Source organism: Formica exsecta, unplaced genomic scaffold (assembly GCF_003651465.1).
Source record: "Formica exsecta isolate Colony F162 unplaced genomic scaffold, ASM365146v1 scaffold191, whole genome shotgun sequence".
NCBI classification, from domain to species: Eukaryota; Metazoa; Arthropoda; class Insecta; order Hymenoptera; family Formicidae; genus Formica; species Formica exsecta.
Window position 1 is genome coordinate 2,349,419 of NW_021849211.1, and position 13,453 is coordinate 2,362,871.

At 35.9% G+C, this 13,453-nt stretch overlaps 1 protein-coding gene across 1 annotated transcript in view; it reads left to right on the plus strand.

The window, feature by feature from the left end:
- The window catches only part of LOC115233817 (discoidin domain-containing receptor 2), a 176,757-nt gene extending 169,419 nt beyond the window's left edge, over positions 1-7,338 (plus strand). Inside the window, exons 17-18 of the mRNA XM_029804417.1 lie at positions 5,025-5,174; positions 5,938-7,338. Of these exons, the coding sequence (XP_029660277.1) occupies positions 5,025-5,174; positions 5,938-6,099 (312 nt within the window). The 3' untranslated portion in view covers positions 6,100-7,338. The remainder of the gene's footprint in view (positions 1-5,024; positions 5,175-5,937) is intronic.
- The last annotated feature ends 6,115 nt before the right edge of the window (positions 7,339-13,453 follow it).

A 13,453-nucleotide genomic window follows, 5' to 3' on the forward strand; every position in this document is an offset into this window, starting at 1 on the left:
AAAAAAAAAAAAGCCAACGACCAATGCTTTCACGGTATCAAAAGTAGAAAAACTTGCCGGCAAATCTGACAGAGTTCGCAGACGTTGACAACGGGTGCGAAAGTACCCATCGGGTCGTGTAAAATAAAAGCGTCGCTACTAAACCATCCCCGCGTCAGTGAGCTATTACCCTTTTACCATGGAACGCGATAAACGGTGAGGTTTACGCGCAAATCAGCGCGAAACTTTGAACGAGATCGTCATTTTCCACATGCTCGCAACTATCCTAACACATGCACGAGCTGCTTAAACGCGAGCTTGCAAACTGCAAGATACGACCTCATGCGTCAACCGTATAGCTGCGACATTCTGTTCGTTAATTTTTATCTGTCATAATTGTTGAAAAAATCTCACTTACGCGAATTAAATTTCGTATCTTTGTTATGTGATATTTTGCAAAAAGAGTTTTTTCTTTTTTTAATTATTTTGTAATCTATTTCAATACAAATTACATCAAATAGTATACGTATATTTTTTTATAATATAGATTTTTTTATATATAAAGATAAATTAAAGAGACTTTTTTTATGAATATGTGTAAAAGAAAAATCATAGACTGAGAAACTAGCGTTATGCTTTAGTTATGCTCGTATGATACATATTTCGATAAACTCTGTTTGTTTTTGATATGACTGTCGCGTGCAGAATATAAAAAATAAAAGGCGCGCCCAAACACATATTCATTTAGCCATATGTATACTCGATACAAACCGATAGAATATTGCAGCTGTACAGTTGGCAGCGATCTCATGGCCATCGATAATAAAAGAATGGAAGTGTTAATTTAATCAAAAAATAATTCTATTGTTTTTCATCTCTTCAAAATTCGCGAAATGGAATATATTTCGGAATATATTACACAACGAGAGAGAAAAAAGGGCTTTGCCAAAAATTACAAGCGAGGAATGTTTTCGAATATTTTTCAGGAATTGTATAGTGTGTCGCGGATGTACCATTAAGGTATCCGATTTAGGCAGCGGACGAAGCGCATATGCGGCGGATTACTTCCGTGTCGATGGACGTCCTCCATTACCGATTCGATGGATGGCATGGGAATCAATGCTAATGGTGAGTGGTACACAATGAATGTTTACTGTATATTTAAGCGTTACATATTTTAACCATCCATTCACTCCATCTCTCTTTAATATTTTTTGTCTTCGAAATATCAGAAAATTTAACGCTTACGCGGTACAAATCTCCGTGCGCGATTTTACCGGAAACTCTCGATTTAGGCGAGCGAACGTGCATTAGCGACAATAAAGATCGCCGATGCGAAAAGAGTTGGATAGAATTATAGGTGAAAATAGAGGATATGTATCAAATTGGCGCGAACGACTTTCCCTTGTTCGCAAACGAGCGAAATAGAAAAGGTGGGACAAAACAGGAACGCGTTGGGTCGTTTTGATTTCGATCCACGCATGAGTTGGACGTATCGTTTCGACGAACTACGGCTACGTATCCACGCGATAAAATCCGATTTCTCTCGGATGCGTACTTCTTTTTTTCATTGTTTATCACGCCCAGAAGTAAAGCCTAGTCACTGTTACGCATCATGCACTGCCGCAAGTCACGATTAATTTTTCGCTGTCCATCATAAATACGTATCACGATCACTGTAGCGAAGGAACATCTTTCATAAATTTATAGATGCGATAAAAGTAACGGTTGGAAAGATACATGTCAATCACGGATCATCAAAGATCTTTATTGTCGTATTACATAACTAATCATGAATTGCAAGTCGCTCTTTTTCATTTTAAAATTCAAAATAACTTTAAAATCTGACGTGATGGGGCAATTTGGACAGCGGCATTATTTTTTGTGGCCGAAAATCTATAAGAAATACCTACTCTGATTAAAATTACTTGACAAAAATTTTTTTACGAATCGACAGAAAAAAAATTTGTCAGACTGACAAAAAAAAATTTGTGTCAAGGAACTTCAACCAGAGTAGGTGTTTCTTATAGATTTTCAGGCACAGAAAACAGATGAGAAATCAGCGATTTTTTATTTTAAAATTCAAAATAACTTTAAAACCTGACGTGATGGAGCAATTTGGACAGCGGCATTATTTTTTGTGGTCAAAAATCTATAAGAAACACCTACTCTGATTATAGAGTTATTTAACAAAAAATTTTTTTGTCGGCCTATGTTATTATTCTTACTAATTTATTCTCGTTACGCACGAATTGCATTAGAGATTGCTGTTTAATTTATAGGAAATAAACTTTTAGGAATAAATTTATAGGAAGGAGATTTATAGGAAATAAATTTATAGGAAATAAACTTTTTTCTCAAGTCGAAGTCCAATATATTAAGGAAGACATAAGAATTTATTATCGCGAAATGACAATTAAGTTTCACATTTCATTTAATGTAATCTTGCGGACTTTTAATTTCTCAATTGTCACGACCGATATAAAACTGTCGATCCGTGAAACCGCTCGATATCAACGTCGATAGAGCCGTCTGCGGTCACGTTGGTATTAGCGAATTGAGCTTGCCCATCGCAACGCACGATACGCGTCATTGAACTATAAAAGTACCGGACAAAATATGCGATACGCGTTTGAAAATTCATTTTCGATGTTGAGCGGCTTTTTCGGCTTAACCGCTCGACAATCCAAACACAGTCGTTCCGTTTCTCGTCGAGTACAACTAGTTTTCGCTGGTGTTACAACGTAGATGACGATGGAAGATATTCGTGTTTATTCTTCACGAAAATTCGGGAAAATATATGCCAATTCGAAAATTTTGGCGAAAGGAAAATGCGAATTTTTTTTGACGCTTAAGAGTATTACGCGGCCGTATTGTGTCAGTGGAATATGTCAACGCTATGGTCAGACACCGCGCAGCGAACGAATGATAAAAGCGCTTTTACGCAAGCTACAATTTTAGTCGCATAAAATATTAATTTGACGAATCGAAGATTTCGATTACGTAAGGATTAAAGATTTATGCAGATGATTCAAAAAGATTTTAACTGAACAATTCAACTGAACAGTTATTCTTGGTAAAAAAAGATCCTTATATATATGTAATATTCAATCTTTTATTTAAATATGCAAGGATAAAATGACAGGTGAATATGTAAACTCGATTATTTAATATTGCAAAAGTTCAAAAATAAATATTTCTCTGAAACGATTATGCAAAGTTTGTAAAGATTTAATGAATTTAAGTATTTAACGAATTGAAATGTAATTTAATGCAGCACTTTTTAAAGATTATAAAATTATTATTATCTTTTCATATATTATATTAATTTAAATTTGATACACGCTTTGCAATTGAACATATTTTTTTAAATATTGGAAAATTAATTATAAGTTAAAAATACAAATTTAATTTTAGTGTTTGTTAATTAAATGTATAAAATGATATATTAACGCTCTATTTTTTATCGTCATTTATGGAAGTCGTATATGAATCAAAACCGTATAATGGCAAATTAATATCAAAATAATAATTTCGTGGAAACAGAAATGAGGATAGGAAATATAGTATCAAATAGCTAGTTTTGGCATCGTCGTTTCAAACTGACTGCGCCATTAATGTTTCATTATTGTCTATCATTTAGCCAGTCTTCGTCATTGCACCGCGCTAATGAAACGACCTCGTTTCTACGCGCGAAATGCCGCTTCAAGAATTATCCGGGATTAGCGTCAATTTAATGGTTTCACGTCAATCGTATCAAAATCGACTTGCAATTGTGAAAATCATTCTTCATAGGAAAAACCGTTCGATAATCGCGCATCATACAGATCCTTAAGCCAATCATGTTTAAATCATGGTTTAAATTTCAAAAAAAATTTATTTACGATTTTTTCGGAATATTTAAGTATGGAAATGTATTAAATAACATCTTTACAAAAGAAGGACACGCTCGTACTTTGCGCACCAATATACGCATTTGATTAACAACGATACTTTATTATGTACTATTTCCTTGCTTGCGCAGATCGTTATTCATCTCTATATAGCTATAATAATCTAAATTAACGTGGAAGTGTAATAATGTGCACACATGATTGTGTATCACACACACTTCATAAATAATTGAATCATGTCTTAAGATCCTCCCGAGAATATGCGCGAACTAAATTCTCTGCACGCATGTGCAATTTTCTTAGCATACTACCGGTAACGTAATTTAAATACTAAAGTTAAAGTAATTTTACATTAAGTATACAATAGCTTGTAAATCAATTTATATATATATATTTTTATAATTAACATATAAAAGAATTTATCTGAGAGGAAGACATATTGTATGATTGTATTTTATATCGATTTTAATTAGATTCTGTAGTAAACTAAAACTTTATCCTTGCCTGGCTTATCGTTGATATTTTATCATACAATTATTTTGCTTCACGGATCACACGCATGCCAATGGGAGCGGAAGGTACACAGCCATCAATGTGAGGAAAAGAGTAAAACTGTGTAACTGCTTTACGGCTTTCTGCGAAGCTTGGGCTTAACTGAGTTACGTCAGTTGAACTTTAGGAAACTCGAAGGCGCATACAGTTTCCATAAATTACTCCTTCGCTCAAGCATTAGGTTTCCATGCCGAGCAAGTCCCGCTTTTAATCATTTTTGCGCTTTACCAGAATCAGATAACTTAACTTGAATATGTCACAAAAAGAATTTTTTATATATATACAATATATTTATATTATAATGTTATATATTTTTTAAATAATTAATTATTATACACAGGGAGAGAAAGAGAGAGAGAGAGAGATGGAAGAGATATATACACTTGTGTATGATATGCAGAAAACTAGTATCAAATAATTGCAACTCGCTCTACAAAACTTTAATTTTTTTATAGGATAAACTTATTTAATTATATCAAATGTGCAATAAACTCTAAGTGCTCTTAAACTATGAATAATAAAAGCTACTGTAACAAACATGCAGCGCGCGTAACAAACGAGCCTCTGTGAACATTTCTTGGATGTGTTTACATTGCACAGGGAAGGCACACATGCAAGGGCGACGTCTGGGCGTTTGCCGTCACGCTGTGGGAAATTCTGACGTTTGCGCGAGAGCAACCTTTCGAGGAATTTCCGGATCATCGAATAGTGGAGAACGCGACTTATTTTTATCAGGAGGATGAGAGAAGGGTAAGTGCGCGCGGAATGATTCCTCGACATCTTTACCTCATTGTGTCCGATATGTACTTAATGTAATGAGCACACTGAGTATTTGATTTTCGCGTCGAGTGCATCGCTAAGCTTTCAGGGCTCTTTGAACGCCATTATTTATTCCGTCTTTCAGGCATTCGATTACCTCGCTCGATGGATTCTTGCAACCTTATTCCATTTTTTTTTTTTTTTTTTTTTTTACGAAACTCCTTTCAAAAATAATCTCGGCATATTTAGTTTTTAAATGTAGGACAATTAACGTCGTCGAGAAAACACTGTTTAGATGAACGCGCACTCGGTGCTAAATATGTAATTACAAAAGTAAGCCGCGAGTGTGTTTCTGTGAAAATGGCATAACTACTTGCCTAGTAATTCATTTAACGTAATAAATATTGCGTCGCGCTGGAGCCTCGTCGCGTTCATTTTCCCAACGTCGACAATGCTTCAAAATAACACGTACACTGTAAGAATTGTTATTGCGCTCTCTCGGTTTGCGCGGGCTATAAATATTTATGATAAATTACGCAAAATATTCTTTAAATTATGCTATCTGTCCTCCTCTCGTTTATTTTTATAACAACCGTAGTAAATTATAACGAGTCGCATGATAATCTGTTCTCTATTCTGGTATAACGTGAAAACACCATTTTCATACTTAATACGTACTACTGTAAAATTCAATTCGCGATGTATATATGTACATGACTGATGATGTTAGAATCGACTCGCTTATTTTGCGCAGATGATACTACCCCTGCCAAAGAACTGCCCTAAAGAGATTTACGACTTGATGCGTGAATGCTGGCAAAGGAACGACATCGATCGGCCAAACTTCCGCGAGATCCATTTGTTTCTACAACGAAAAAATCTCGGATACAAACCCGGTGAGTCGAACGATACCTGATATAGAGAACTGGAAGGCTGGAACCTTATCCGGCTTTCTATGATCGGCGAGTTAAACGGCAATTGGTGGAACTGCCCTTCATCGACCAAGCTAGACCAAGTCAGACCAAGTTAGTATCTAGGGTGACGGTCCATAAATTGTCTGTAACGGACGTGTATCGGTTGTGACGGCCCGTGATCGTATGCGTCCACCGTGTCGATGATCTAGATCCTCGACTATGATACCTATACGTTCAAGGAAAGGACGTCGAAATTTAGGGACTGATCGCGTCCGAAACTTTTCACGATTATCGCGATTATCAAATTTTTTTTCGGCCGTCATTACTCATCGCTGTGAATTTAATCGACAATGTGAATCGCACAAATCATTATAGCCGTAGCACTTGTGTGCAAACTGCAAAGAGACATTATCTGTATAAAAGTGAAAAATATAAAAGTTGCATTTTTTAATGATTCCTTTGCAATCGAAGCTGCAGAATGGATCGTAGAATGAATCGACATCCATCTTGCCGATGTACGTATTTATTTAACAATGTGCAAAGCTTGACAATCGTAGAATTAATTTTGTATACTTCTTTTTAAATCTTAAGTATTAATTTTCAGATACATATAATTGAACATATCCAATTTATATAATTGTATTCGTTTGAGTAACGTAATTTTATTATTATTCGACCTTCCGGTCCAATTGTCTTCGTGCATTTTCTTTTTCTCCTTTTTCTTCGGTTATATCGCCTGCAAAAGTTACGCGTCGTTCAAACCGGGTAACCCCTCGATAATGATACCGAGTATCTGCGGCAAACGTATCCACGCTTGTGCAATCGAAATGGATAGATTATGATTTTGATCCGCGCCATTCGATACGAAATGGAACGTTACTAGTGTCGGCAATACGCGGGGAGCACGTTCGATAAATCGCACATACGCTGCTCCGAAATTGATACTGTCAGCAAACAAGCTTATGATATTCCCGCCGTAACGGCACTCGCGTCACGTTCGGGATATACGTGGATCGTACTCGAAAATCGCGCGTTATACGTAACATTTCCGCCGACGAATAACATAGTCCATTCTAAACTCCGACTCAGGAGAAAAAAAAAAAAAGTGGTTTCTTTATCCCGGGTCGGAGTCTTTGCGAGTTTCACGTGGGATTACGTTATCCGTTTTCGAGCCTTTTGTAATGTCAGTTCCATAGACATGTTTACCAAGAGAAAATTTGTTTATCCAAATATACATAGATCTATATGTTTATAATACAGTTAAGCAAGTTGTTGTTTTTAGTAAAGCGAAATCTATTGCGAGTGTATACGACTGAGTCGATTGTATTGTATAATATTGATCAATGTATTTTCGGTGACATTTGACATAAGTGATTTGTACTATTTGCTAAATCGTTTTATTCCCAAAGCTATCGTTCGAGAAGACAAATTTAAAGACAGACTAATTATCATTCATTCTACCGTTTAATTGCATGATCAATATCTTTCTTTCCAATTGACTCGAACGCGCGACGAGCTTTATTTTTAATTTTTTAATTGAACATTTACCACAGTGGCGTGAGGAAGGAATTATACAAACGTCGCTTCAAGGAGCTTATAAATGCACAAAGAATTATGAAATGGGTTTAAGAGGAACGTTCTGTAAAATTAATCAGACCGTTGCGCCGTACAAGAAGCATTTTTCGGTAGAGTTCAGGAAAAGGAATAATCTTAAGCCGCGAGTTTGCGTTAAGTTTCCTTAAACTACTATTAAGCTTAAGATGCGCTTAGCCCAAGTGCATAAATGTTTGACAATACCATTAGAGGTTGCAGTATAAATTCATATAGAGTGTGTAAAGAATGTTAAAGGATTAATCGACACAATGTAAATTATTAGATCGTTCTAATATAAGACTGGCGTTCTATGGTCGGTCGTATCGTTTTGGGGTCGTTAATTCTATCGATTCGCAAAACTTCGCTTGTGTCCCGTTGCTCGGCAAAAGCCACAAGTTGGATACGTCGTGATTTTAGAGAGGAAAAAAAGAGGTGAAGCACATGTGACCTGACGTTAAGTTTATAGCGTGGAATAGAGATGGGCGATTTACCCGGTAAATGTTTTTGCTTCATTTGATATGCATAAAATCCGTTCGGCTTTGTATATATAAACAGTTTACAGGCTATAAACATTTAATGGAGAAAGCTTAATTATTTCTGCATTTCTTGATAATCGATTTTATGTGATTATGATTTATTCGCTGAATTTTTTATTTTACTCTGAACAGATACGTATATATCCCAGCAGTAAAATACATTTCCAGGTAAATGGCTATCGTTAATACGAAATAATGAAAGACTTCTATACTTGTTAGAGTGAGTCTGTATGAGATGTGTAGCGAAAGAAAGAGATAAATAGCTATGCAAATCGTGACGGAGGTTTTTCGTGATGTTCAAAAAATTGTATGTCACATAAATCCCGTTGTTCTAGGCATTTAGCCCCGTGCAGGCTAAGAGACTCATGCTCGTGATTTGTAAGATAATTAAAAATAGAACATATAAGCGATGGATGTGTATGATTATATAATTACGCAAAAAGATTCACGTTTTTTTTATTGTCACGTATTTTTTTAAAAGCTTCAGGATTTATCGAAAATGAAAGAAATTCACAAGATTATAATATTAATTTTATTAATTCGAGATAAATACATGAATTTATTGATAAATATTTTTATTAATAAAATTTTTCTGCTTTATATTCTTTTTCTCTAATAATAATTTTCTTTTTTTTTTTGTTTTTGCTTTTGCTTTTATCAAAATATACAATGTTTTTCATATTTTTACGTATATTTAAATATTACTAATTATTTAGTCATTTTCAAATTGTCTCGTTCATTATATATATATATATATTCAAACATTATCTAGACTGCCAATTAAAGAATCAGTATTTGAATTAAGGTTTAAATCTGTGTAGTTATCGATGATGTGACGAAAATAAACGACGAATCAAGGAGTTTTTACACGATTTCATTTCATTACCATATGACTAATTGTGAAAATGAAAAATCTATAACATTGTCTATGTGACATGACGTTGATAAAATTTAATATATATAGTTAAGAACAATAATTTAAGGACAACTGCCACTGCGTTAGCGAAACGAGTATATCAAGTGATATCCATCGCGACCTTAATTCGAGGCGCAGCGATCAGTCTTTATGAATTATCTTGATTCTTTACATACACATGTTCTCAACTTTCTCAAATGTTCACTGTGGATGATATGATCATCAAAAAATCCAAACGTTCGTTCCTGCAGGATGTATCTTCTATATATATATAACCACTTGGTAATATATAATATGATGGTAATTTTAGAAAGACCGAAGCTTTTCCTGCACGATCGAACGTAATACGGACTACGTTATATATATTTCTTCCTACAAAAAGAATCGTGCAAAATTAGAAATATTTGCGAATAAATTTTTATATCAATTGCTTTCATTTATTTAGAAAGAAAATTGCGTAAAATAATCGAATAATTTAAATGAAATATTTAAAAATGTGGCGACTTATTTTATACAACGAGAAAATATGCTTTAAATATGTAATCACACACACATATATCTTTTGGATCTTTCATAAACATCGGAAATTTAACATATCGTACACATATCGTCACCGTTTAATTCTGAGGGTGATTAATTTTAACGAGTAATCCGCAACGACAGTTCTTTCTGTAGGAAGCACTCTCGCTGAATATTCGAAAAAAATCATAAGTGTGAAAAAAATCATTGTAGATTATTACGTAACCGAATCAACTCCGCCGACTATTTATTCTCATCGTATCGATAATCAATTAAGCTGATGAAAGAAGACACTTTGTACAATTTTTAATAACGAGATTCTCTAATTGTTGTAAATGTATCGACTTCGATTATCATACGTTACTTCGAACGTGCGCATCGGCGAGATGATCGAGAGTGGATCAAGCCGCAAAATCTCACTGCAGAATTCTCTCACTGTAATATAGCCTCTCAAATCACGCGCACTTTGATATAATTATCGGACCATATCGAGCAGTACGGAGCTAACGATAAGCAAAATTTATAATAAACTGTTTTGAGAAAAATATTTTGCAAAATTTGGATAGTGAGATTTTTTTTTTTTTTTTAAACTATATATTCGACGGCAAAATGTTGGCCGTCTAGTGCATAACGCAATTCGATGCATCGGCACTTTGAAAAAGACAATATTGCAAAATGCGCTTCGACAGTGGTACGAAATACGATTCAATGAGAGGAGAACTTTACCATTTCTCCGGCGAACGAAAAAGATTTACACAATTTATTCGGGCATTGCTCGAGCGTATCCACATTTTACTCTGCAGTCTGAGAGGGAGATTTTCGTTCAACAACGCGCATTCTCTCTTTTACCGGCTCAAACGAGCTCTATTTTTCATGCGTACGCAACCAATGGCAGGCGGTCCGATCGCGCGCTCGCCTCTCGCCGTTAGACGCAAACAAAAGTCGAAACTCGGACGCTCCGAATACACGCGGATTCCGCGTTTGCCGATGGAATTTAATATCTGCTGCCTTCGTTACGAAACACGCGGCCGTGCTTTTTTCGCCCTTTTCCACTCGCAGTCCCGCTCCTCCTCCCTCACTATTCATTCTTTGCGCTCGTTTCTCAATGCGATCGAGGTATCGGCCGAGAGACACGATCTTTGCTTAAAATATATACGATAGAATCAAACGGATTGAAAAAGCATCAAATCGGATTAAATTCTTTCATCGCATATACATGCTTGCTGTTGTTACTCGAATGCGTCGCTTGCTGATTTGGAGTTTTTTGATCTCTGCTAGCCATATTCACATATTCGTAAACATCAACAACATCGTAAAACAATACTAGTAGTAATTCGCTCTTTGAGAATTTTTTATGAATACTTTTACGAATAGAAACAAAAATTTGTGTTACGCCGCGCAAATTTTTTTATTATTATTTTTTTTTTTTTTTTTATTAAGGTAGCCCGAGAAAAAATGGACTTAGGTAATTTTATAAAATCGTATATAATTAAATCCGAAATTTGCCGCGATATGAACTTATCTTATATAATCATATCGCGCCAAATATTTTGAATATTATTATATATGATAATAAAATTACTAAATTTACCAGATTTTTTTATAATTAAATATATACATCTGGCCATATTATACCATTTTTTCGGGAGGTAATTCATAATCCACAAACTAAATATTTTATTAATTTCTATTATTTTCCTTTTATAAAACATCTGTGTATAAGCATATGAAATCACATTGGTTACTTAAAATATAAAGTTATTTGAAGCCTCTATATTGTACAATGTCAAGCGATGCCTCGATTAATTTAACGCGTACAGAGAAGCATGTCGTACATCTCTAGTTCACACTCATCTATCATATTACCGTTGTCTATCGAATAATTTAAGTAGAGATCGTGCTCTTTCCCTTTCTCTCTTTCTCTCGGCACATGTTAGCCTTTAGACAAATAAATATCGTCATTCCAGGCTGCTGGACACGCACGTCGAAACGGCGCACGCCAATCTCTGCGTGCAAATATAAACGGCGAAATGGGTTGTAAATATAAGCAAACTGTGCAGAGCGGCTAGTACAGGGCCAGTTATCTATTGTTATCGGCGGACATATTGACTATTGTACGCGGTCAAACATACCTACCCCCTATCCCTATTCGGCTGTCCTTCTCTCTCTCTCTCTCTTTCTCTACCCCCCCCCCTCTCTCTCTCTTTCCTTGCGACCCTGTATAAATGTCACGCACCTGTATTTAATACGTTTGTACATATAGCGATTCGTTTTCAATAAATATTCAACGCTTTGATTTTTGTTCGGCTTATCAACTCTTGCAACCATCATCCAGTATCTCATCGATGTTCGAAGTACGATTGTGAAGCTAAGGTAAGTGCATCATTAGTTACAATACGTTTCTTCGAGCGTTAAATTACCTTATTAGAGATATTGACGAGAAAATGTACCGTGTAATTTTCCATAATTCATGCGTACCGTTTATTCATTTGCGTCGGTACAAATAACATTATACCTTAATATAATGTAATCCGGCATCTTTTAGGTATCTTTTAAAATTATATTCACTCTGCGAAAATTCTACGGTAGAATATAAACTAGGTAAGGTATTTACCGACGCACGTGCGCGCGAGTGATATTCCCAGCGATTTCTCCAAAATACGTCGCTACGGTGTAAATTATATCTGCAGACGCGCAACCTTTCCATTATCTCGAGGTATTCGTTCTTATTTTCTCCTATTTCTTTTCCCTTTCCACGCCCCTTTAATTTAAACGGGTTGCATGCTCGAGTTTCTCGATTCGTCGAGGGGTTCTTTTTTTTTCCGTGAAAACATCCTTTAATTAAGTCGCTCAAATTCATTACCCTGACGTAGGTCGGTAGGCACGAAATGCGATGTAGTTATCGTTTCTCTTGCAAAGATTCTCTTGATAGTATTGTCAAATTACGAGTTCGGTACATATAATACTGTACATGCACGTCGTTTATGATTTGGAATTAAAATAACGCTCTCTTTTGACAAGTCATTCCGGACGGAAATTCTTCGATAAATTGCCCGCGCCATGTGCATTGTCGAAATTTCGTGAAAAATGTCCGTAGTCGCTTGGAACAACTTTAAATCAATCAAATCAATGCAACGAACTCTATTGGATTCAACGTCAATGGCACAATATCTCGTTTCTTTCTAACTGCGTCGGCGGATCGGTATCACGATAAATCATTACTTTCTCTTGTACAGCCCCGCCGTCGTAAACTTTTTACTGAGCGGTTAATGAAAACGAATTGCGTTTCGAACTATCGCGGCGCAGCGATTCCTTGCGACGACACGCACCGGGCGAAATCGTCGCGGACAAAGAGAGCCCCACGACAGAGTGCGTGTATAATTTGAATGCCGGTTGCGCCATGTAGTTATTTCTTCGAACAGTCTCTTATCGGGATGGCATCACGATGGATTTGCACGATGTGACTGGACATCTGATAAGAGACCAACGGAGCGAGCGAGCCAAGGCACTTCGATACTTGTATCGCGTGTGCTTTGCGACCCCATGCTTTCCGAGGACAAACTAAGGGACGAGAGAGATACGAAAAAACTCGTGATCATGCCGATGTTTATCCGACGCGAAACACCTCGCCCGCGCCTTTGAAATTTTCTCGTTCAATCAGATTATGTATAACGAAAGGATGCTCATTTTTTTTCCAGCAAGCAATTTTCGATCATTTTGAGATCCGTAAGGGGGTGATTAATAATTCAGGTGAGCGTAGGATAAAAGAGCTTCTCCTTAGTTGTGATGAAA